General features: G+C 37.2%; 1 protein-coding gene and 1 pseudogene across 1 annotated transcript in view; both read right to left on the reverse strand.

Moving 5' to 3' along the window:
• Nucleotides 1-27792, reverse strand: part of MAP3K13 (mitogen-activated protein kinase kinase kinase 13) — a 125607-nt gene that overhangs the window by 42859 nt on the left and 54956 nt on the right. The window contains exon 2 of the mRNA XM_069475235.1: nt 4639-5198. Within this exon, the coding sequence (XP_069331336.1) occupies nt 4639-5113 (475 nt within the window). The 5' untranslated portion in view covers nt 5114-5198. The remainder of the gene's footprint in view (nt 1-4638; nt 5199-27792) is intronic.
• LOC138388710 (U4 spliceosomal RNA) lies at nt 20489-20620 on the reverse strand (annotated as a pseudogene).

The following is a 27792-nucleotide window of genomic DNA, read 5'->3' on the forward strand; positions in this document are numbered from 1 at the left end:
GCTAATTTTATTATTTTTGAACAAAAATTTTACACGGTTGTCTATCATTTCCTTTGTAATATTTTCCACTGCCTAGTCTATCTTCTAAAAGTTATCTATAGTTGATTTTTTACAAGACCAGTGCTCTAACCCCTGAGCTATAGAGCCAACTTCTGATTTTTTTAAATTTAACTTTTATATCCATCTTGAGTTTATTTTAGTGTATGGTGTGAGGACAGATATAATATGGAAAATTAATTTTTTTCCATATCGCTATTTAGTGATTCCAAAATAATTTGTTAAGTAATCCTTTTTTATGTTGCTTTATGATACTTACATTATAATTTACTATATTTTAGAAATAATGCTTATTACCTCATATTTTTATAAAATGAGAAATAGGTTAATTACTAAGATATAAATGACAAAGACATTTGATGCTCAAATACCAAGTGTTCAGGGCATTATAACAAAGAATAAAATTCTCCTTTACCAACCTCTACCTCATGCCTGTGCTATTCAGCTATGTTCAGCCAAGTCTTAATTATCTATAGAAAAATAAAGGGAATAGCATTGGTAATAAAAGAATACAGAGTGTAAAATAAAGTAATATTTCAAACATGTTTCCATCACTCTTTTTACTAGAACTAATTAGAAGTAAAATTGATTGATGTGAATTTATACTCTGCCCAGTCTCAAAGTCCCTGTCAGTATCTAGTAGGGAGCCAAGGAATAGCAAAATGGCATAAAAAAGAAAGTTACTAATAAGCATGTACAAAATTGGGGGCAGAGATAATTGATGAGCAAAATAACTAACTTCATAATAATAAAGAACTGGCTATACTCTCCCCAGGGTTAGTCCCATACTTTTTGCTGCTTTTATATCTGTCCCATTGGTACTCTTCCCCAGCTTTTATCTTCTCTTTGATTCATCACTATGACTACTATCTTAATTCCAATATCTGCCATGATCCCTAGGACTCAGAAAAAGCCACATGCCCACTCACTTTAAGGTAGAAGTTCTCCTTTGTTTATTCAGACATGGCTATGACAATACTTGCTTTGAGACTGGACACTATTTGGCAATAAAAAATTTCAATTACACATACTACCTTACTTGGGCTTCACTATCAACATACTAAAAGGCAGATGAGGGCATCCTTAACATTTAAAAAAATCTAGTGAAATTTCCTCCTAAGTACCAAATGTAGGGACACGTCTGTTACATGTGTTATCCTTTGCTTGACTGCCATGCAGGATTAAGGATTAGCTCCCTGATCCCACAGCTACAAGGAAAACATTACACTTAGTTTCTGGCTAACAAATCTCTTTTATGGCCCACAGCAGCAGCAGCCCTCAGTAGGATATCCTGCAATCTGCTGAAGAATTAGGCACCTGCTATACCCTTACAAGAATCTTAAGCTGACCAGGCCTGTTTCTTATTTATTTCTAAAATAAGCCTTTCTGCTGGGGAGAAGGGATGGGTGTATACCTACTTGATGAGTGTGATGCGCACTGCCTGGGGAATGGACACGCTTGAAGTTCTGACTGGGGGGGATGGGGTGGAGGGAGGGGATGGATGCATACCTACGTGATGAGTGTGATGTGCACTGTCTAGGGAATGCACGTGCTTGAAGCTCAGACTCAGGGAGATGAGGGGGCATGGGCAATATATATAACCTGAACTCCTGTACACCCATAATAAGCTAAAATAAAAAAAAATGCTCATGAGGTAAACAGCTTGAAGATTAAAGACATATTGAAAGTAAATAAAATAAAATAAAATAAGCCTTTCTGAAAGTCACATAGTCAATTGGAACACAAATTAAATACTAGTTTGTAGAACAATAAAAAAATTTTAAAAGGCTCCTTTTAACAGACATACAAGATGTGTCTAGTGCCTCTGTTTATGAGTCTGAACCTCAATGGTGCATTTGGATCCTGAGACCTCCAAATTATCACCAAAATAAATGTAAGACTGGACAAATGAAGAGCCTAGAACCCAAATGTAGTTTATCACATAAGCAGATATTAGTAGGTTTTGTGTCTAAGCAGAGAATGGGAAACTTTTAAAAAATAATAAATTAAGAATGGTTATCTCTGGATTGTGAGATGACAAGTGATTTTTATTTTCTTCTTTGTGCTTATCTTTATTCTCAATTTAAAAAATAATAATACTGTCTAACATAGGAATCCCCAACTTTTGTGCGACAAGCAACAACTTTAATTTCCTTGAAGCTTGAAATCATGGAGGGGGAAAGAGAGTGAATTGTGCAGGGTGTTGGAATATGTCTGAAAGAGAGAGACAGACAGATACGCACAAATAAAACCAGGGACTGACAAAGAATTTCTGCACAGAGCAGGAATGGATGATGTGATTGACAAATCCTGAAAAGTACCTGGAACTGATAGATTTACCAGTAAATCCCAATACACTTATGGAAAACGGGTACAGAGGTAGAAGTTGGTATTTGGTTTAAGACAATGTATTTCAGGAGTAGGAAAAACAGAATGCATGAGAAAAGCAGTTAATGGTAACTGATGTCTACTGGCTGTTGTGGAAAAGCTGTCAACGGTCTTGACTAAAAGAGATGAGTAGACTTTTAGGGGAGGGTCCGAGTCCAAAATTCAGTTATAAAATAAATAAAACAGAATTTCACTTTTTTGGTTTTTTTTTTTTAGAGACAGGGTCTGGCTCTGTTGCCCAGGCTGGAGTGCAGTGGCCTGATCATAGCTCACTGTCACCTCCAACTCCTGAGCTCAAGTGATCCTACTGCTTCAGCCTCCCACGTAGCTGGGACTACAAATGTGTACCATGACACTCGACTAATTTATATTTTGCAGAGATGAGGGTATTGCTATGTTGTACAGGCTGATCTCAAACTCCTGGCCTCAAGCAATCTTCTCTCCTTAGCCTCCCAAAGTGCTGGGATTATAGGCATTAGCCACCTTGCCTGTCCAAATCTCACTTTTGGCCCATTTTTTTCCTTTCCAGAATTTCTTGATGAGAAAACTCATAAAAACATAATCATTTACGTAAGGCTCAAAGATATGTATCAAAAGACTTAAAACAACAAATCTTGTGAATCCAACTGTTCCTCTTCTAGAAATTTATCCTAAGGACTAATCAAATGTGTGTAAAAATAAAGTACTAGATAAATGTTTATTGGAGTGTGGCTTATAATCACTAAAATTGCAAACAAATTAAGTGTTGAGCAATAGGATATTGCTTAAATAAATATTGGCACATACATACACTTTAATATTATGTAGCCATTAAAACGATGCTGAAGAATTATATTTAAGATATGGAAAATGTTCACAATATGAAGTGAAAATGTTACAAAATAGTGTGACTCCATTTGTTTTTAAAGTATACACACACATACACAAGAAGGCTAACATAATACATACTGAAAACATTAATGGTGGTAATTCTCAGAGGACTGAGGATCATAGATTGCTAAAAAAAATTTTTTTTGAACTTACCTATATTTTCCAAATTTTATACATATATTACTTTTGTTATCAGAAAAAAAAGTTCTTTTAAAGAACACAAACGAGGTTACAAAGACCACCAGGGCTTCAAAGGCATACCACTTGAATTGGAATATATGAATATACAAGTCACACAATGTAAAGTAAATTAAAAACCTACTTTTCAAAAGGCTGTGGCATCTAGAAATAATAAGGCATCTCAAGATTAGTCAGATATTTTGTTCTTTCCTTAAAATGTGAGCTTTCTATGCCTTGACTGTAGGAAAATAATAATTCCTTTTTACTACAACCTAAGGCAGTCCTGCAATCTTTTTTTTTTTTTTGAGACAGAGTCTCACTCTGTTGCCCGGGCTGGAGTGCCATGGCATCAGCCTAGCTCACAGCAACCTCAGACTCCTGGGCTCAAGGGATCCTCCTGACTCAGCCTCCTGAGTAGCTGGGACTACAGGCATGCGCCACCATGCCCGGCTAATATTTTTTATATATATTTTTAGTTGTCCAGCTAATTTTCTTTCTACTTTTAGTAGAGACGGAGGTCTCGCTCTTGCTCAGGCTGGTCTCGAACTCCTGAGTTCAAACGATCCACCCGCTTAGGCCTCCCAGAGTGCTAGGATTACAGGCATGAGCCACCTCGCCCGGCCAGTCCTGCAATCTTTAGGGGCATTACCATGTGGCTTCTGTCTGGTTTTAAATTGGTCCAGTGGCCATCAGACTTTTTGATTGTATAGACTATTAGTAAAAAAGTTTTAAATGTGTACTTGCTACATTATTTATTTATAAATTATATATCTGTATAACTATATTAAAATACCAAATATAGCTGAACATAAGTATTAAAATAGAAATTTTAAATGATGAGATACAATAAGCAGGAGCTTTAATATTTTCTTCTTATAACCTCATGGATTATCTTGTACGTACTCTACTTTGGACACCACTGAACTGGACAACCACAAAAGATGGGCTTTGACCAAAAAAGACTCACCAAATGTGAATCTATTCCTTTCAGAAGATCTATAGGAAATGGAAATGGGGTTTTCATCTGGCACTAGTTCTTTAATTTACCCACAGGTCAAAGGTTATCCCAGTTCATGGTGGTGATGGTGGTGGTGACAGTGTATTTACACAAGGAATATCTTCCAAGTACATACTCCAGCTTACCTTGCTGCTGCAATTTGTAGTCAGTAGAATATGCCTTCCCAATGATATTCCATACAGGCCTTAAGCATCCAAACAGCCCTTCAAGAAACCCACCGCTGCCGCTGCCCGACCTGCTGAACTGAATCTTGATGTCTTCAGTTCCACTCATGTTCTCTCCATCCACAGTGTTGCTGTCTCCCTGAGACACAGCCATCTCTGATTCATCTTGTTCCCTTAGCTGAAGAACGCTGTTCTCAAACTGGTCCCTGGAATCCTCGCTTACGCTTGTCAACACTGTTGTGGTGATGGGGCTGTTCATGCTCTCGATTAGCTCTGTTTGCACCACCCCCTTCTCCTGCTGGTCCTCAAGGAGCTTGGGTGAAGGGTGGTTCCCCATAGTTGCGAGTTCATCTTGTGGTCCACTGAAAGCTTTGTTTTCACTCAAGGGTAAGTGTGGAGAAGAGGAGGAGCTCAGGTGCTCCTGAGGGGTGGCCATCGTGCCATGAGTGTGACCAAGGTCCTGAGATGACACTCAGAGGATTATTACAATGGAGTTCTGATGCAAGAGAGGGTTCCAAAACCTGAGAAAAACAGGAGGAAGACATGAGATCTCCTTTTCTTTAGTATCCAAACTACTACCCCTTTCTGTTTATAATAAAAAAACATTGAAACAGTGGGGATTGGTTAAACTGTGGTTTATTCCACATGATGGAAATGTGTGCAGTAGTGAAAAATTATGTCACAGAAGTGTACTTCATAACATGAGAAAATGTCCATGACTTACTAATACAAAAAATAGGTTAGAACAATATATATAACATTAACTTAAAAAATTATTTAAGGCCGGGCGCGGTGGCTCACGCCTGTAATCCTAGCACTCTGGGAGGCCGAGGTGGGTGGATCGTTTGAGCTCAGGAGTTCGAGACCAGCCTGAGCAAGAGCGAGACCCCACCTCTACTAAAAATAGAAAGAAATTATATGGACAGCTAAAAATATATATAGAAAAAATTAGCCGGGCATGGTGGCGCATGCTTGTAGTCCCAGCTACTCGGGAGGCTGAGACAGGAGGATCACTTGAGCTCAGGAGTTTGAGGTTGCTGTGAGCTAGGCTGACGCCACGGCACTCACTCTAGCCTGGGCAACAGAGTGAGACTCTGTCTCAAAAAAAAAAAAAAAAAAAAAGAGAAAAAAAAAATTATTTAAAAGGATATATAAACACACATACAAGAAAAAAGACTGGAAAGATAAATCCAAAGAATTAACAAAGTTAATTTTAGGTAGGTAGATTTGGGAGAGGTTTATATTGTTGTGATTTTCAAGGTATTCCAAATCTTCTGTACTAATATCTATTATCTTTTTAATCAGAAAAAAATTGTTTCCTTTTCCACAAGGGCAATTAAGATGTTCTAATATACATATTTTTATCAGAAACTACATCCTGTGTTGTAAGTTGCTACTCATCTTTTCTCTTTTCTAAGGCATTCATTAAGTCACCTAGATAAATTTCTTACGTATGTGATAAGACAAATTCCTGAGATATAAATTGTGTTTTTATTTACTGCACTAAATCTGGGGGCAATCCCAGCTCTTTAAACTTGCTCTTTGCTTCTCAACTGTTCATCAGCACCATTTTCTAGGGGTCACCTGACCTCTACAAATAAAGATTTGTTCTAGATTGGCCAGATCATGCATAGTCAATCTTAAATTTATTTGAAGTGTGCTCTTATCATAACTTTACTTTCTTTATAAATCCCTATACAATAGTCCTTCCTTCCTTTACTCTGTATTAAGCATCTAGAATGTGCTAGAGGCCAGGTTATAAAGAAGACCTCACTTTGCAGAGAGGGCAAAAGACAGACCAACAAAGATTAACAGTACAAAGATTATAATGAATCAAGTGCTCTGAAAGCACGGAGGGAGGGATCATTTTAGGGCAAGGTGCTCAAAAGTGGTAACTTTTGATCCATTTGAAGGAAGTGTAGGCATTCGTCAGGCCAGTAAGAAAAGCATGAGTGAAAGAAGAGGGAGAAGGTATTACAGATGTGGGAAAAAGCATGAACAAGGGCATGGAGGCTTGAAAGACTACAGAATAGATGAGAAGTCTAAAGTGGCTGAAATGCAGTTATATGTAAGTGCATAGAGAAAGATATGAATGGACAGACAGAACCTACATTATACGGAGCTTTGGATGCTAGGCTAAGAGGTTTGCATTTTCTATGGAAGGTGATAGGGAGCCATAGTTTCCTATATTGGGGATTACGGATAAAAATAGATCCTCCCCGTTTTATTATTTTCTCATCTTTGTTACTGAGAACCAAATTTTAAGCCTTTTTCTTCCCGTTGCCATATCCAGCTATCCATGAATAGCTTGTGTTAGTGAACCAATGAAAATATCCTATCCTCTGAACTCATTCATTTATTCAAACATTTATGGAGCTTCTATTACATGCTGTGCAATGTGCTAAGTATTAATGAATGGTACTAGGTTCCTACCCTTTAGGAACTTACAATCTAGAGGGAAAGACCAATAGCTAATAGTCACATGCTTAGATCTGGCACAAGATATGTACAAGGTACTATGGGAGCTCAGAAGATATAAACATTAAGTATGTTTACAGATGTCATAGAAGAAGTTTTATTTGAGTTGAGTCTTGCAGGGTGAATTAGTGGTCACTAGGAAAGAAAGACTAGGCATTCCAGGTAGTACTGGGGAGCAGCAGGGGATAACTCTTAGAAAAGGCAGGCAAACGTCAGATTATGGTGGACCTGGATGACAAGTTAAACCTTCTGGATTTTACTCTCAGGACAACAGAGAGCCATTAAAGAATTTTAAGGAAGGGTCAGATTTGTAAGTTAAAATCACATCATCTATAGAAGTAGAAGTTGGATTGAAAGAGAAAGACTGGAGATCGAGTTAGGAGGTGGCATTGTAGTAAATGGATGAGGGCCGGCACCAAGGCAGTAGCAATGGCAACGAAGAGGGCGGGGTATATTTAAGAGGTAGAACTGGTGATCTAGCAGTTGATTAGACATGGGAGTGAGTGAGGGAAAGGAGGAAGACTTTTCAAATAACTTACTTGGAATAATGAATAGTTGGAGAATGCCAGTAACTGAGATATGAAATGCCAGAAGAAAAGAAGGTTTGGAAAGAAGATAATTGCCTCAATTATGGATACACAGAATTTAAGGCCTACTGTGTGTCATGCACTGAACTAGGCTTTTATTTATGTTATCTGATTTTAAAAAGGTACTTTGTAGAGAGGGATTTGAAGAAAGGTAAACATGGGGGCTCACTGAGCTCAGGGGCAGAAGTTTCCAAATAATAAAATCAAGTTAAAAATGTATTTATCAAATATATTCTGAGAACTGTGCCATGTGCTAGGCCAGGTTCTGTGGATATAGAACATTACTATTAGCCTTGTAGAGACAAAGTGCTTTACAATTTACAGAGGCCTGTTTACATAATCAGCAATGTACTGGTAAATCAGCTCTTCTCAAAATAACAATCTGATTTGTAGTTTTTGCAGATTTCCCTGGTATAAAAACTCCCACCATAGCAGATTTCAAACTAATAAAAGTTTAACAACCTGCTTGCAAAGTTTCTAAATATTTGACAATTGGCTCCTACGAGTGGTGTATAAGCCAGCTCCAGCACCACAGAACTTGTAACAGTGCCATTCCCATTTCACAAGAGTAGTAAGAAACTTTTTTAAGGTAACATATGGAGTAAGTGGTAGAGCAGAAATTAAAATCTACCTCAAGTTCAGATTCCCCAAATCCTTTGCCTTTTTTTTACAACATGATGGAACATTATAACCCCTCACTTTCTTAGAGTGCTTTACAGGTTAAAAAATGCTGTTATTTGTGTTCATTTCATCTAAACATTTGATCCCCTGTGTAAGGAATCCAGAGTATGGAATCATTATTCCTATTTTATATCAGAGGAAATTAAGGCCTAGAGAGAGGTATATGCTAAATGTCACAGAGCCAGGATTAAATACCAGGTTATTTTTCCTAATCCAAAAACTCTCTCCTGTACCATGTGGTCTCTGGAAGACATAATTCCTATCCTTTCAAAGCTCACAAACTACTTAAGGAGTTAATAATTACATTGAGGGAATTACCTCCGGCCCTCACCCCCATGACAATGAACCACATTCCGTTCTGCAGAGCTGTGGGAGAAGGGGAACAAGAATGAGGGCAGGGAGACTTAGCAGGGACTGAATGAAAGAGGCAGGACTTGAGATGAACCTTTGAAGGTAAGATGTGTGAGAGAGGGAAGGAAGTCAGGGAGGCACAGGAGCATTAGCAGAGGCAGGGAAGCAGGAATGACCAGGGCATGTGTGAGGGCTGCTGACCCAGAAATAATGGAATAGTGGCTAACGCAGGGGAGCCGTGTGTGACAAGGGGAACTCCTGCCTCTACGCATGGGCTCTGAAAGCTTATAATGTAGGGCAGGTGACTCTTCCCTCTGAACAAATCAGAGACCGCTTTAACTGGATGGGGTTAGGCTAAGAGGGACATAAATTCTAGGGCATGGAGGAATCTAGACCTTGGAAACCTACTTGGGAACAAACATAAAGTTGGGGGGAAAAAAAGAAGAAAAGCAGGAGCCCTTTGTTACAGTAATAGCTGTTTGCTGAATTTGTCCTCATTCCCCCTCCTGCAGCCTCCACTGTTCTTTGTGTGCTCATCTCTAAGCTCTGACATGACTGATCCCCTCATTTTACTTTCTTGCTGATCACCTGCCACAACCTTGAGCTCTCTCTTGCCGTTGGCCTCTCTGACCTTGCTCCGTCTGATCTCTTTTAAGACTGCTGACTTCATACTATCTGACCTGGCCACCGTCTCAGCAGTTACTTCCAGTTGGCCTAGGCCGCTGGGGCTCCTGGTTATCCCATACAGCACAGGGCCTACGTTATGCTACTGGCTCACATCAAATTTGAGAATAATGCAAACACCCAAATGTGTATGTGAATGGCAGCCAAAGGCCTATTTGTGCACTTTATTTTTTGAACCAAATTACAGGACTTTATATTAATTCCTGGTAAATTTCCATTTTGTCAGTTTTTATCCTGAGTTTCTGCCTGATGACATCATATTGGAATGAACTCATACACAAAAAGTTAGAAAAATATGTTTGTTTTGTAATCTCTTCCCATCCCTGAGAGGTTGAGGGCGAGTGTGAAGTGGACCTGTTCCCACTGGCATGAGAATAAGTCTAATCATCATGATCACATGCAGTTTGATAAGAGATCAAGGAAGAGCAGGACATTCAAGGAATACAGTTTAACCTAATTATTTTACATATGAGAATCAGATCTTAGAAGGAGTGCTGACTTGCTCCATATACCTATTCTTCTTCTTCTTTTTTTTTTTTTTTTGGATATAGAGTCTTGCTCCATTGCCCTGGGCTAGAGTGCAGTAGCGTGATCATAGCTCATTGCAACCTTAAACTCCTGGGCTCAAGAGATCCTCCTGCCTCAGCCTCCCAAGTAGCTGGGACTACTGGCAAGTGCCACGACACCAGGTTAATTTTTCTATTTTTAGTAGAGACAAAGAGACGGGTTCTTGCTCTTGCTCAGGCTAGTCTCGAACTCCTGAGCTCCAGCAATCCTCCCATCTCAGCCTCCCAGAGTGCTACGATTACAGGCGTGAGCCACCACGCCCAGCCTTGACCTGCTCAATGTAACAATTAACTTGTGGCAGAGCTGGGATGAGTCCTCCTTCCTCATTCTAGCTCCTTCCTCTAGTCTGGTTGTTTGTTTATTCAAGGAGAAACAAATAGCTATGATATCATGACCACTGATGACAAAAACAACAATAGCCATTCACGGTGCTATTCTAGATGCACTAAAAGTATTCCCAAGGAAGCACAAGCACCCACCTAGAGCGGTGACCTGCACTTAACAACAGAGCAGTGAGAGCTGTTGGTGATTCAGCACTTGTCTGGGAGTGGGCAGAGGTGAGGTAAAGCTCAGGGTGTGTACAAAGATGTGTAGTCACGTAGGCTTCCCTCTTGTGCACCAAGAATATCAAGTCCAAAGTGAACCAACAAAGGCAGGGAAATTGAGAGGCACAAGAACAAAGGGAAAGAAAAATCATCACCATGACTATATTCAGATATGATCAGAGCTAACTCTACATTTAAGAAGAGTGTAGGAGGATAAAATACTAAATTTTACCTGTGTTTGTATGTGCACCCACACACTGCCACTGCACAGAAAGAGCTGGTAAGTGGAAACTGAGGGAACACAAGCGGCCCCACTACCTTTGGCTGTCTTTTGCCCTCACAGTTCCTCGCTCCCCGTCCAAATCTGGCTCAGGTACCCTCAGGGAAACTGACTGGTTCTTTTAATTCATGAGAAATCAAAGCTAGTATTTATTAGAGGCGGATGGAAGGAAATGATACAAGATTTTTAAACATTGAGAGTCAAAGGGAAAAAAATAAGGACCATCAGAGAGGTAAGGGGCAAGGTTGGAGTGTCACCCTAATCAGTAGGAAGCGCCCTGGAAAGGTCTGTAGGTGAGGTGATGCTGCTACCCTTACAACAGGTCCCGAGTCTGCAAGGAACACAAGGCGGTGCTCCCGTATCTGCCCCAGAGGCACACTTCCCCTGCCCTGAGAATTTCTTGGCCCTAGGAGGAGGAAGTGGTTTGTGCAAAATTAGTAGGCAAGAGTTGGAGACAGCAGCAGCTGTGCATTTGGCAGAGCACAGCCAATTTCTGGAAATTACCTTGGTTTTGTGCCAAGATGCCAGGATGCGGCACAGAGAGAAAGAAGAATGGAAGAGGCAATGTGGCCAAATGGCCCTTGAATTCTTGGGTTTTTATTATACAATTTTTTCCCACTAATAAAGGATACCTTTATAATAATCAGATTTCAACTTTTATATCATAAATATGAACAAATCAAAGATTTTTGGATAATTTAGCCCCACAAATAAAGTTTTCAGTGTGACTAAAATGGAGTAAAAGTTTTAAATTAAGCATTATTGCTATGAGATTTATTGACTGGTGCTGAGCTCTTCTTAAGCTGTCTTCTTTTGTGTGGCATTTTCTTGCCTATTTTAAAAAATGAATGCAACAGTGCCATCTTAGCCTTCTGGTCATTTATCTAAAATTCATATAGCACCTTTGAGAACATAAGAGAATTTCTGCTATTAGGAGCACCAATCCCATTTTAAAACTGGGATTAAGTTACTTGTTCATATTAATATAATAACATAAAATCATCTTTCCAGAATAGAGGTCTGTCACCCAGATCTTGAACTTGGAAAACATTAGTTTTTTTGAATGAAGTTACAAAATTATAAGTATGTGATTTCAAATCAAATAAAAAGAATGACCTGCAATCATGTCTTTCCCCTTAACTGTCTGCTGAAACTCCTGTTTGAAAGGACAGTAATAACCTCAGTCAACCAAATCCACTGACCTACCTCATTGCATCTTCTTTATAATTTTTCCTTCTCGAATTATGTACTCAAAAATATTGATTCAGTGCTTATCATGTACCTATATTTTTGGTTAAGATTATGAATGCTTAATACTATTGAGGTATGCTGGAGCCAGCAAGAAAAAATAATTACAAGAAGGCAAATTCTCCATGGTGATGAATTACCTTTTGAATACCAGTACCTATAAATATAAATGTGATTAAAGTTAAAATAAGTTTATAGTAGGTTTAAAAATGAATAAAGATGCTTCAATTTCAGAGTTGTAGTCTATAAATTTATCAAGAAATAAAAACTTACAAAGCTTCAAAAGTGCCTTAAGTCAAAGGCTAAACATATTTCTTGATCAAAGGAATGATTTATCCATAACTTCTGTAAATGTTTAATAAATAATATGTAGTATCATAAGTATTAATATTCCAGAACAGAATCAACATTTTCTGACCTAAATACAACTTGCCATGTGAAGACTAAAATCAATAACTAAGTAAATTGACTTAAAATATCTTAAAAAATGAGGTATAAACATATGTATGCCTTTAAATATACAAATATTAATAGGTATAAACGTAATTACATAGACATTTTAATAATAATATTTTGAGGGCTTAAGAGGGAAGGCACTGGAGGAAGATAGACCTGGATTCAAGTCTTATTCAAACTTGATCTTAATTCTCTCTCTCTAGGCCTCAATTTCATTATCTATAATTGGTGATAACAGAATCCATCTCATGGAATAGAGATGATTACATGAGATAATGCATATATAACACACTTTCCCTCAATACTTGTTAGCTATCCAAATCTTTATGAAAACGAGAATAAACAGATATACCAGATCTGTCCAAAAAGTATCCAGCCATGCAATATGAAAAATAGAGACATTTATTGAAGAAGATACAAGATACAAGAAACATTGTACGTACGACAATAACGCCTTGGTTCCCTTCAAAGTAGGCACCTTGGGACCTCACACGGTTCTCCCAGTGTCTCTTAACTGAACCTGTACACATTCAGCATTCTCAGGTGTTCTGCTTGTTGCAGGCCTTCCAGAACGTGGATCACTTTCAACAGATTCTCAACTATCTTTGAAGCATTTGTGCTGTACTCATTGCATCATCCCCAAAAGCCTTCTGAAACATCTGACTAGTTTTCACGGAAGATGGTTCAAGCTTAACACAAAATTTGATGCAGATTCGTTTTTCTACTCGCTCGGTCATTTTGGATGCCACGGCCACACAGTACACATGCTCACTCAACAGCGTCTAGCGCCCCACTGAGTAGTACAGTGAAGTCGTCATTGTTCACACATGTGCATCCCAGTCCCCTCTCCTTGGCTGCCAGCTTACCTCAATGTCGTGCAAACTGTTCTCATTATGTTAGCAATGGCTGGATACTTTCCATAGAGACCTCGTATGTCAATATGCTCGATATATATGTAAAATCAAGGGAATGAAAGGACGGGCAAGAGAAAGACAAGTAAGCTTTTCTTTAGGAAAGTGAAAAGATGAGAAAAAAGAGCTAAGAAGAGGGGGATAGATCAATATATAGCAACTGAGGCAAGTTGAGGTTGTAACATTCATTGAAATTATAAGTGAAAGCACAAAGAATCAATAAACAGTGAGATAGCAGGTCAAAAGGGTAAAAGTAAGATGGAAAGTAGGAGAGAAAAATCTCAAATGTATGTAACTTCTTTGTCTTATTTAATTCCTTTGTCTTTAATTATAGCCATTATTTTTACATTCCAGGTTTTAATTAAACTGCACACACAAAAAAGGAAGGCTCTATGTAGCTATAAAAACGTTATGTAGTTCTAATATTTGAGAGAAAAAAATTCCCCTGGTTTTGATATTGCTATGTTAAATTAGGAGATGATTACTGATTCAAGAAAATATCTTGGGAAAACAGTGGTTAATGCTTTAAATGAAAGGGCAATCAAAATATAGGAGAATCATTGCAGAGCTGTGCTCCTAAGGGAGATTATGGAATTTTCTTTCCTAGAGATCCACAGGTTTCCACAACATGTTAGGAACACATGACGCCAACCTACCTTTTGGGGACTGCCTAACTCCACACTTGCATTACCCACTTTCCTGGCAATGTTACTCTGTCTTCGGGCAGCTCGCCTTTACCGTTCTTAGGAAGACCCTGTCCCCTGAGCAAAGTCTAAAAAGTTTTCTGTGATTCTAGGCCTAGAGAACTCTGCACAATAGCAATGCCCTCACTGATTTAGAAAAATCATAAAAATTAATCCTTATGTGATAAATTTCACATTGTTGTAGAATGTGTGAGCCCTGGATTCAAACTGTCTGGGTCCTAATACTGATTCTGTCATGGGCAAGTTACTTATCTTGGTGTATCTCCATTTCCTCCCAGGTTTGTAACGACAACTAAATGAGGTAACACTTGCCGAGCGCTTATCATATTACCTGGCACAGAGTAAGCATTCAATAACAGTTTGCTATTTATATTTTAAACTAGTAAACATTTTATTTTAATATAAGAGAGAATATTCTTTAATTAATAATAACATTGATATAATTAAAGTACTAAGATCAAATGAGAACATATATTTTAAAATGGATTTGTCCTTGGTCATCCCAGGAATGTAACCATGGAGAAAGGAAACCTTAAAGTGGTCTCAAAGAGTGGCTATTTCCATTTTATAATGAAAAGAGCATTTATTTCCAAGTGGTTAAGTAGAGCAGCTTAGCCCAAAAATAAATAATGGCCTAACATACAGGATTTGACATCACTACTCATTGGCCCAACCCTTGGGACCATATCACTCTTGTAGTCTCTATGCCTTGGCTGATTTGCAAAAAAAAAAAAAAAAATTGATGTAATTTGAAGAATTAATGAAAGATTAATAGACTCCCTAACTAGGAGATAGTAGGAGTAGCACAAGATAGTAATTTGATGTTGAAAATAAAAACACATTTAAAATTACTTCTAATAAATGCCATGATATTAACATATAACTATATTTATTTACTATGTCACAAATATCTACCTTTGCAGGGTAGGTATATGTTTCTAAAGAAAAAAATAAACAGAATCGAATTAGAGATGAATTCGTATTCCAAATGTATTAGGGATTAAACTGAAGGAAACTTTTTATGGTGTACATAGTCATTTTCTGGATTAAGATGTTCTGATATCTGGGTGGGCACTGCCTATACGAGGAGTAAGCAACAGAAGTAGGTGCTATCACTGAAGTTGCTGTAGGAACCTCTATTAGTCCAGGACCCAGCAAGAAATAGATGGCACACTCAAATGGGGTAAATGAGGAGAGTTTAATTAAATAAGAGACTATTCACCAAGGTGTGAGCAAGACAGAAAACAGGGATGGTCCTGTGCCCTAGAGCTAGCAAGAACTAGGAGGCTGTTAACTGGGCAGGGGAAAGAAGCTGAGGGCATAATAACAGAAAAAGGTTGTCCAACAAGGACTATGGCCTTTGGTAGAGGGATTCAACCAAAGTATGGTAACCTGATAGGGAGGAAGCCAGGGGAATTAATATTGAACGCCAAATTCACTCTCCTCCTGGTTTCTGACATCCCTCAAGTGCTTCCCATTGGTTGAACCCAATAGAAAATCAGAGGGCAAGGGAGACCACTGATGTAGTCCGTACAAGTCAACCTCCAGTGCACAGAACAGGGTGCTTTAAGAAGGACAGAACGTGGAATTGACCCTAAGCATCATACCAGTTAAGATCCTGCTGCTAAAGGCAGAGACATACTGGCCAAAGCTAGAAATGCACCCTGCAGAGCTGAACCCCTGCTACTAAGAGGTGTACCTCTGACTTCTAGATCTCTTGGTTTGGTGAGAAATCTCAAATTCTGATGTCAGTCATGGGCTCTATAGATGTTAGGTATCCACCAAATAATCTATTCTTTCTGCCTGGGCTGAAGTATGAGGAATCTTTTTTCCTCTAAATAGAGAAAATACTATTTATCACATTTTGTTAGAACTCCCATGAGTCTCAATACCATGCAACATGTTAAAAAAAAAATTTCATCAATAAAATCTAAATCCATATTGTGATTAAACATCTATAGTGGGGGCAGTTTGGTACACATGGGTTCTGAAAAATGGAGGCCTCCTCATAAAATTTATGTAAGTATTAAATTAGATAATAGCCATGAAAGTGCTTTTCAAGCTATGAAGCAATATCCTGATGCTGTTTGTTGCTATTAAAACATATGCCAGCCACAGGAAGGTGATGGATCGTGTGCTACTTAGTACGAATTGGCTGGCTCTGCTGTCTGGAGCTTCATGACTCCAAACAAGTGAGAGAGGAGGGAAAATCTTTTTGAAGGAAATTATATTATGAAAGTTCTCTTTTCCCACTAAATTCATTGTCAGTATTTGGATTGTTTAGTTGGATAGTAAAATATAATTGAAGTAGAGGTATGAATTTAACACATTCTGCACTTGTTTTATACTATACAACATTAAAGCCAAATAATTCACTCCCAGTTTGCTATACAGAGCTACTGAAGAGCATAAGTAACAGACTTCCAGTGATATATCTGGAAGTTCTCACAAAGCTGCAGATCCTACACACTGTTCCTGGGCAAGTCCTACGTACACTTGGCAGGCAAGATGCCGTCAAGGGTCCTTCTGTCATCCTTGTGTTGCTTTTTCAGGTCCTTCTTAGGAATGACAGAATCATAGATTGTTCACATTGGAGGGAGTAGTGAATCGCCATGACTTCTGTTTTTCAAGAGAAACAACTAATTCTCATAAGCTTGTGAATTCACTGAGAATGAGAATCAATACTGAGAATCAAGTATTGTTTATCTCTGTATCTTGTCCTTTTTCTTTTTCCTCCTTATCTAGCCCCAGCACCTAATATAGGACCTGATATAACATGATGAAATTCACTTTTTGGATGACAGAATATTATCCACACACATAGCAATGTGATAAATAACATATTAATAACAATAACATTTCTGGAAATTATGTGCTACTCACTGCTCTAAACACTTTGCCTGTATTAACTTCTCTAATTCTCACATCAACATTTTGGGAAAGATACTATTACTACCCCCTGATAATAATTGATGGAAAAACTGGGCCACTGAGAGTTTAAATAACTTACCTAGAGCTACTAAGTGGTGAAGACAGGAATTGAACTCAGTTTTACTCTAGTTTCAGAGCTTGAGCCCAAGCGCAACATCTGATTGCCAATATTATAATGGACTTCTATTTAAGAAAGGTCTGAGTCAGAAAAATATGAAATACACTCATATAATACCTTGAACCTAGGTTCTAAATTTAGGATGAAGGGTAAAAATTCTTAGCAACAAATAAAGATAAGTGGAGAATTCTAAAATATGCCCACTTTCTGTAGGGTTTACCCCATTCTGTTTTTTAACATTGAAACTCTGTATCTGCTCTATCGAATATAGTAGCTTCCAGTCACATGTAGATATTTAACTTAAAATTAATTAAAATTAAATAAAATAAAAATTCAGTTCTTTAGCTGTGCTAATCCTTTTTAAGTGGTCAATAGCCACAAGCAGCCAGTGGCAACCATATTGGACAATACGAAATAGGACATTTGAATCACCACAAAAAGTTCTACTGGATAGTATTGCGCTATGCACTTTTTTCATATTAATAGATTTGTCTGTTGTGAGGATTAATCAAGACAATGACTTCCCTTTGTACATAGGAATTTGCTAAATGCATAGAACTCCACTACCTCCTTTAAAATAACAGGTTTGCAACAAATTTTAGTAGTATCTGTGAATGATTTAAGTATAGCTCATTCTAATGATGATTCATCAGGATAAAATTAAGGCAGAGATTTTATTTTTTAAAATGATTCTCCAAGGGATCACAGCAAAGTATGTAAAATCATCAGAAGAGTCAGAGGAATAATTTTCAAGTATCTTAAGTAGATTCAACAGTCGTTTGTGGAGAATTTTTAAATTGAAATTAGAATACTGCTACTATGATTCCTTGAAGTTCCTAATCATAGTACTAGCATAGATGAAAGGCAAAAAACTAGGGGAGGTTTAATGGAGGAAAAGGTGGATAGGACCAGAAGTTTTTACCAAATCACCAACAGTTTGTGTCACTTCTCAGAGAAGACTGTATCACAGATCACCAGGACAAAAACTCCAGGAGGAGTGAGGCACTCTAGACTCTGGATCCAATGTCAAATTTTAATAGAGAAGTATTTAAAGCCAAATTAGTGAGAGATCCTATTGTTTTAGACTTTTACATTACTCATTATTTAACATTGTGTTTGTTCTCTGAAGCAGTCCTGAGTTTTAATTCTTTAAAGTAATGATTCAATCAAGATGACACTCTAGAAAATGTATGATAGAACATTTTGAACTTTACCAAGAATAGAAATTTGAAATTGGCAAAGATCAACCATTTTTCACTTATCTCACATCACTGTTTTGGAATGTGAATTTGACTTTGTGCTATAATCTATACCCATTATTTAATTATTAATTGGGGTAGTTTCCATTTCTACTCCCAATATATAGCTGAAATTTGCAGACTACTAAAGGATCCCTGTTAAGTCTCATCTGTCCAAAACAAGGATGACAAGGAAGAACCTCAATAAATGTTAAATATTTACTCTAAGTGCTACAAAACAATAATAAATACATGTCAGTTCTAATGGAAAGAAAAATAAATGCAGAGTAATAAGCTATTTGTGATAGAAAACAGTATGTAGTCCCTCAATACAAAGATTAATATTACAGAGAATGGAATTTAAAGACATATTTAGCTGCCTCCCTTCAGAAATTATAATTTGAATTCATTACAAATGCACATGGTTTTAATACATGTGTTCCTAAAAAGTTGCATATAAATCACATTTAAAAAAATTAACATTTAAAAATCAACAGTAGAAGTTACTATTTGAAGTAACGCTGGTAAATCCATTTGCAAAGTGGAGAATCCTTCTGAAATGCTAATGATTGCTTTATTATTGTACTTGTTTGGTTAATTAGAATTTTCTTCTGTCTCAATGTCTGGTATTAGAGGATTTATTAGACATTAACTCTCATAGTTCTTAGTAAATCTCATGCTTAGTAAAAAGCATAGCATGATCTACAGTTAGAACATCTTGCAAGAAGGGATAATAAAAGACAACTCCACCTGAAGAAGCTAGGAAACGCCAGTGGCCCTTTTAGCCTAATACTTTGCTTCTGACAATAGCTTTGAAGGAGGCATAATTGTTTTTTGTGATTTCTACTTCCAAAAGGAATGGGTATAACATAAACATCACTTACTTTCCTTAATAGTCCATTAAAGAATCTTATTCATATGTTGAATTTAAAAAGATTTTAACAATTGGTACTTAATAATTGTAGATATTATGTACCTAATAATTGCATTTTGGATAAACCTCATTGGCTACAATACTGGTCATGCACAAAGCTTCATTGTGGTTTTGATTTGCATTTTCCTTATGGTTAGTGATATTGAGCTTATTTTCCTATTTTATTACTAAAATATTATAAATGATCTCTTTAACACAAATGTTTCTCTTACTAGATGAGAAGCTTATTACTGTTTTTTTCCCAGCATCTAGTATGGAACCAGGCATTAATAAAAAGATCCTATAAATTGTTGAATCAAGGTACATGGAGTACATAGTGATGCTTCAATACACACAATGTATAGTGATCAGATCAGGGTAATTAGCATATCCATTATCCCAAACATCTACCATTTCTTTGTGTTGGGAACATTCAATATTTTCTCTTCTAGTTATTTGAAAATATTTATTATTGTTAGCTATAGTCAGCCTACAGTGCTATAGAACACCAGAACTTATCTAGCTATAATTTTGTAGCCTTTAACAAGTCTCTCACTATCCCCCACTTTCCCTACCCTTCCCAGCCTCTAGTAACCTCTGTTCTACTTTGTACTTCTATGAGATTACCTTTTTTAGCTTTTGCATATGAGTGAGAACATGTAGTGTTTAACTTTCTGTTCCTGCTTGGGAACACAATGTCCTCCAGGTTCATCCACACGGCTGCCAATGACAGGATTTCATTCTTTTTAATGGCTGGATAGTATTCCATTGTATATAAATACCACATTTTCTTTATTCATTCATCTGTTGGACACTAGGGTTGATTCCATATCTTGGCAATTTGAATAGTGCTGCAATAAACATGGTGTTGCAAATAGCTCATCAATATACTGATTTCCTTTCCTTTGGATAAATATTCAGTAGTGGTATTGCTGGATCATATGGTAGTTCTATTTATAGTTTTTTGAGGAACCTCCATATTGTTCTCCACAGTGGCTGTATAGTATACGTTGCTAGTGTATAAGAGTTCCTTATTCTCTGCATCTATTCCAGCATTTTTTTTTTGTCTTTTTGATAGTAGCCATTCTAACTGAGGTGAGATGATATCTCACCGTGGGTTTTTTTTTCTTTAATGCCAGTGCCGACTATATTGCAAGTCATCATAGCAGGGTATTAAGAAAAGTTTTCAATTAGCAATAATCGCACCTCAGATAAACCTCATTGGCTATGATACTGCTACTGTGCAAAGCTTCATTGTGCTTTTGATTTGCATTTCCCTTAGGGTTAGTGATATTGAGCTTATTTTCCCATTTTATCACTAAAATATTATAAATGATCTCTTTAACACAAATGTTTCTCTTACTAGATGAGAAGCTTATTACCGTTTTTTCCCAGCATCTTGTATGAAACCAGGCATTAATAAAAAGGTCCTATAAATTGCTGAATCAAGGTTAAAAATGCCTTTTCAAATTTTAAAGTAACACTTAAAAAATTTGCAAAACTCTTTCAAGTTTCAATTTATATCCTTGAGGTCTAGAATTCCAGAATTTGTATATGATCATTTTATAAATACCAACCTTTGTTCTTCAACACTGATGGGTATTAAAATTCCAGCCTGCAATTCTAAGGCAGGACACACACTCCTTGAATCAACTCGCTTGTTCCTATCTCCAACTCTAGTCCAACTTTCTTTAAGATGACCACCCAGAATTATGCTCCAAATGTCACTGCTCCCTGGCTGTGGATTAAGGGGAGGATATTGTTTTTTATTTCCTTGCTAGACCTCTTCTGATGATGGTAGTGAGTTGGCCATAAACAGCATACTAAGCAAATTTCATCAGTGAATAACCTACCATTACTGCAAGGTTCTGTCTAGGACTGTAATAAATCAGACTGTAATGAAGCTCAGTATATTATAGTTGCTGTTCCCATGTTCATTACATTATCTTTCTGATGTGTTATCATTGGAAAGAATGCAGGTTTTCAGGTACAAAAAGACCTATTTGATTCCTAGCCACTAATCAGCTGTGAAGTCTGCAATAGTTATGTAAATATTATGAACAACAGTTGCCTCACTTGTACTCAGGAGAAAAACATCCCTTTTGGGGTTGTTTTAGATGCAAATCAAACTAATAAGCATTGTATCGAGGGTTTCTAAAAACAAGATCCTGAATTCAATGGTTTCTCTCTGCTGTTTTGGCATTTCTCACCTGAAATAAGTTTAATTTCAGCTGCAAATTGGAAGATTTCACTCTATACTCCACTTTCTGATTTTTGTCCCCTAAAACTATTAAATAAGATTTATAGTTAATTGTGGTAGATTGAACATAAACATTTTATCTCTCCTCCAATTCTGCCTACCTCACCACAGGAAACTCCATAAAGATGAAAGGTGAATAAAAAATAAGATATAGAATACAACACTATGAATAAACCTCAAAAGATTCTAAGAGAAAATCTAAAAAGAGCAAACACAAAAGGCTACATACTGCATGATTCCATTTATATGAAATCCATTTATAGAAAAGACAAAACTACAAAAACAGAAAACACACCAGTGGTTAATAGGGGCATGGTGTGGGGAAGAGGGAACCGATTTGAGCTCTTATTCTCCTAACTCCAATGCTGAGATCAGCAAAAGGCATTCTGAGGGTAAACTCCCCAAGCTGTCCACAGCAAAGGTAGAATTGCCAGAATACATCAACTGGCTTCTGGACACTGACACTTTTCCTCACACTTTTGACAGGATGTCTTTGACAAAGACAAAGTCCATTTAGTTGTGTATGTTTCGGCAAGCATTGTTAAAATGCAATGACATTGTTTACAGTTATAACTTTCTATTTATGTGTACATTAGAATTAATTTTGTATTTAGAATCCTTTAATTCCTTTCAGACAGAGGTACCTCTGGGTGTTTCTAAATGAAAATTAATAAACATATGTTTAGAGGATAAAATGAGGTAAGAGTTTAGCACAGTCAAGGTTATATGTCTTTAGAATCTGAAAGCCTTAGAGATTCCCACTCCAGAATTACTGTTGGGTTAAGGGTCAAGACCTAGGGTCTGGTGGTGGCAAAAAATGGTTAAAAAGGGAGACATTACTTATATCCTGAAGGTTCACAGACAAATGGATAATGAGTTCAAGAACTCTTTCCCTCACTTACTGAAGCAAATCAAATGAGTGTCCTTCCCATACAATTTATAGGGTTTCTATTGTTCTTTTACAATTTTCTTTCCTTCACAGGCATGCTTTTAATATAAAATTTTAAACCTTATTTTACTGGATAAAAATTTTGTGGGAATATACCCCACATCTCTTCTGGGATGATCTCACCACACCCTGTGATTTCTAACTTTCTTTTAAGGGATTTTTCCATGGAGCTTTGTTTTATTTGCCTAGCACAAAAACAAGTAGGCTCATTAGTGAGAGTGGGTATCGTAATGGAGCATCCATTCAACCTCACCAGACTGAAAGGAATTAAGCGCCAAAATTAAAAATACGAAAATAAATCATTATTAAATTCCTATTGGGAATAACAAAATCCTTATACCTGGTCTATTAAATGGCCTTCTTCTCATAATTACAGAAATAACAATAGGGCTAGGATAGTTCATGTATTGTACCAAAAACTTAGAAATTAACCCACCTATTGTAATTTGCACAATCCAGGTTTTGGGATTATTGGCTTTTTCCTTTAGCCTACATATGTCTACTCCCATTGGACAAAATTACAAGGCATGTTTGGCTATGGTCACAGAGAAGCTCAAAGAAAAGACTGATTATTTTTTAATCCCAGTAGATTGAGATTCTGATTTATTCTCCCTTTCTTGCTCTCCTTACTACTACAAGAGAATCAACAGAAAAGATTCAAATTTCACAGTAGCTGGAATTTAGTTTGAGAGTTGAAGTGGTAGAATAAAAATGTATTTTGCATACTCCTAAACATGCTTTCCATGTTACTGGCTTTATTTCAAGCCTTTCCTTGACATGGCAGTATAATTTAATTAAGGAAGGTGCTACAAAAAGTAAAGTTAAAAACTAAATTACAGGTTAGGATTGGCTAAATTGAGAGGCAAGTGGTAGCCTGGGCTTCCTGTTTTTCTGACTTTAAACTGTTTTAGGTAATCTTTCCTGGCTACTCTGGGGCCTCCCAGTTCTTTTAAACTGTTCTGCTTTTGGACTATCATTACTCTTTCACCCAGAGTCACTACACTGTATAATTCTAAGGGGCCTCATTCCCACTGACAACCCTGCTTTTATTATTTCTCTCTTGCACAAATGATTCTGAAAATGAAAACTATTTCCAACAAGATAAACTGATGTCAACTGGCTGTTTCACTTTAGGGGATTATGACCCAGTGCTTTGCCAATTCCCTAACTACACATGTATTAAGCATGTGCCAGACGTTGTGTTATTATACAATGCCACGCATAATGGACTAGACATGGATTAGACAGTCCTACCCTCAAGGAGCATACAAATTATTAATGTGTCAGATAGGCAAGTAAACAAGTAATTACAATACAAGGCAGAATTAAATAGGCCTTCGAGCACTGTATTAGCCATGGCACAGCAGAGGAAGCACCAACTAACTCTGATTGATAATATCTAGGGGAAAACTGCACAGAGAAAGAGACATTTGAGCAACACAGTGAGGCCTTGAAGGAAGAGTAAGAGTCACACCAGTGGAGAAAAGGTAGAGGAGGGGGAGAAACAGGGGTGCTATTTGGAGGAAGGTATACATTCTTGTCAAAGGGAACTGCATGAAGAAAAGAATAGAAGGCAAGAAAATAAATGGCATTTTCCAAGAATAGCAAACAGTCTGGAATAGCTGGAATGTAAGGTACATGGAGAGCAGTGATCAGCAGTGCTCTAAGTATAGGGTGGTGCCACATCATGAAAGGTTTGGAATGCTGGGCTAACGAGTCTCTTTTTGATCAAAAGAATCTGGCCTCATAAAAAACATTATTCATTACTTATGCAATGATCAGAAAGCTTTTGTTCAAGACCAGAGTAATTGGAATAAGCAAAATGCGTAGTTTCTGAAGTTCATGCGATTATATTAAATAATGCGTACATGCCTTATTAGCAAAATAGCATTGTTTTGGGGCATAAAATTGAGGCAGTTTCCCTTAAGACATTCACTGGCATGGACATGCTCTTCAGAGCCACTTTTAGTAATCTAACAGTAGCAAGGTAGGAATAAGCATGCTGGCCTTTGAGCAAAAAGAGGCATGCTACAGGAAGTGTTCAATGTATTCAGATGTATTGTTAGTAAGAACACCATTTAAGAATTCATGGCCGGGCGCGGTGGCTCACGCCTGTAATCCTAGCACTCTGGGAGGCCGAGGCGGGTGGATCGCTCAAGGTCAGGAGTTCGAGACCAGCCTGAGCGAGACCCCGTCTCTACTAAAAAATAGAAAGACATTATATGGACAACTAAAAATCTATATAAAAAAATTAGCCGGGCATAGTGGCGCATGCCTGTAGTCCCAGCTACTTGGGAGGCTGAGGCAGTAGGATTGCTTAAGCCGAGGAGTCTGAGGTTGCTGTGAGCTAAGCTGATGCCACGGCACTCACTCTAGCCTGGGCAACAAAGTGAGACTCTGTCTCAACAAAAAAAAAAAAAAAAAAAAAAAAAAAAAAAAAAAGAATTCATGACAATTTTATACATTGCCAGTAGGGAGAGCTACAAAATTTGCAGGGTCAGTACAAAATAAAAATGAAAGATCCCTTATTCAAGAGCTAGTAAGAATTTCAAGATAGAGACAGCAGAGCTTTAAACCAAGCGTGGGTCCCCGTGTAACGGCATTGGTTATACACCCATGAAGCTGGCCTGACTGCCAACTCTAATTTTAATGATCACCCATTCAGTTTCCATAGCCTGATATATTTAAAGCAGGTCTCATATTCAAGTGTAAACTTTTGCCACCAATTTACCCCCAGAATTGCTGCCATCTCCACCACTGTGCTTTCCTCATTGCCTTCTCTGGCAGCAGTGATGACAAGAGAGCCCGTCGTCTGTTCCTTTAGTGCTGTTTTTCTGCTTACTGGAAACTTAGGCTTTCTTTCCTTAATCCTTTGTGTTTAAAATTTCCCTTCTTTATACAGTCTTCACTCATAGGAGATAATGTAATATATTCTCAACCATTTCCAGTATTTAATCTTAAACTGATGCATTATTCAGGCTACTATTTATGCAGAGTGCAAGTATGGCTGCTCCTGCTGTCGCTAATGTTGATGGTGGCAGTGGTAGATACTACCAGCTCAGTGCTTAGGCATTCATTGTGCTGGGCAGGTTACAGTCCTGAAAATTGATCAGTGGATGATCCCATTGTTCTCTGATTTCCTTGTTCTTTATATTTTCCTCCTATTCCTCAGCACCTTCCTTCCCCAAAAGGAAAACACCTTCCCCAAAGGGAAAGGAAAGAAAGGAAGGAAAAAACTCTCAGATCAGACAATTTTGCAACTTGTTAATAGAGTTGGTAAGAAAAAAACGTTAATGACTTTTTATAAAAGATTTAAAATAATAACTTAATTACAGCTTCTATATTATCTGTGTATTTCATTTATTCTCCTAACCTTCAATGGATAAATTGGCCATTAAGTTTATCTGTATCCATAAGTTGGCCATTTTAGGTAATAAAGTCACAGAGGAAAGACACAATGCTTTTTTTTTTGTTTTGTTTTTTAGTTTGTTTTATTGAGGGAGAATTGACATATAAAAATTATTTATATTTATAGTCAAAAATAAATTGACAAAAATTATACAACGTGATGTTTTGATATGTATATATATTGTGAAATGATTATCACAATCAAACTAATTAATGTACCCATCACCTCACCATGCTCTTTTGAATTATATTAATACAATATATACATAGTCTTAATTGTCAATGGAAAAAACTAAAGCAGAGCATTTACTCTAGCTATAAATTGTACCCAACCAATTAATAAGTAGATATATAATGCTGAGCCTTGTGCTTCATGCTATATTAAAGGTTCAAGTTTTCATAACTGTTAGTGTACCAGCACCACTGAAGAACTTCAGACAAGATCACCCCGTGGCCTTGAATCAATCAAGGAGATGTATGTTTGGTTCATAGTGGGGTTAATTTGCTTTGACGTCACCAATTTTAGAACAGCAGCAGCTCTAAAGTCAAATACTCTCAACTGATCTGAATTAAACTCTTTTGATTAGATTACTCCTATTTGCTTTAGCCAGATAGGAATTATTTCAGTCCGCTATGAATTTCCAAAGCACTCCAGGTATAGCTGGTTTGACACACCATTTTTCTTTCTCTCCATTTTGCCTTTTTATTTTTGATTTGGGAAGACCACATACCACTATCTTCTGAATGTGAGAAAAACGGAGGTTTTTCTTCTTACATACATAAGACATATCTAGTACCTCAGGACATTTGGCTTCCTAAGCCATGGCTTAACAGCATTAGCAAAAGCAGTTCAGCCAGAGGGGAACTGAACAGCAGCTGAGTCAGTCTAATAATTTACACTAGGGAAAGCCCTTGGAATTCAGAGGCACATTGCCCAGCTGGAGAGACAAATCTAATCTCTGCTAATGATGTTCCTCCCTCTCTTTCCTATCAGGGCTGGGCTTTTTACACATGCGCACATAATTATATATGCACACTCAGAGTCCAGTGAAGCCAAACAACACAGCACCCAGGATTAAATTACACAGTAAGACTTCCAGGCGTCATCTGGCCTCTACATCCTGTCTAATAAATGCTGTCCATGGTTCACATTGTGGAGCTGTTAAAGCTCTTAGGGGTTAAAAACAATACAACTAAATACTAAAATTCAAAGGTGATAATATTATGGTTTTGTTATGAGACTAAATATAATAAGCTTGACTTCTTAAATAGACTTAAGTAAAAAATACACATTAAGAGAAGACACAAGCACTCCAGGCTGTTGACAAAAATGCACAAGGTACAATAGGTAAAGAGGTGAAGAGAAAATATGAATAAAATGTCCAAAAAAACCCAACCCAAGGCAAAAACCAGTAGATAAAAATAATTTGTATGCTAACAGCTATTAAAGATGGTTCACAAATTTGGATCAGAGCTTTCTGTGGATCAAAGTAAAGAGGACACAATTAATTATTCAAGTAAGATAAAAACATGAATTGTCCAGGCGAAGCAGTTTTTTCTTGTAGTAAGGTCTCAGAGGCCTTTCTTTCACTGACATACCCAAAATGAGAAAGATAAAGTAGCCTCAACAATACCCTCCCAGAAAATTCAATAGCATCGTTCCTAGGACAGTTTTTAAGAGTACTTCTTTCACATAAGGTGAAATTCCTAAAATTCTAGAAAAGCGACACTTACAGTAAGGGATTCCAAGTAAATAGCTTTTTAAAAGTCTGCTTTAACCCAGAAGGGCATGGACTACATCTCCTT

Source organism: Eulemur rufifrons, chromosome 7 (genome assembly GCF_041146395.1).
Source record: "Eulemur rufifrons isolate Redbay chromosome 7, OSU_ERuf_1, whole genome shotgun sequence".
In the NCBI taxonomy this organism is placed as follows: Eukaryota; Metazoa; Chordata; class Mammalia; order Primates; family Lemuridae; genus Eulemur; species Eulemur rufifrons.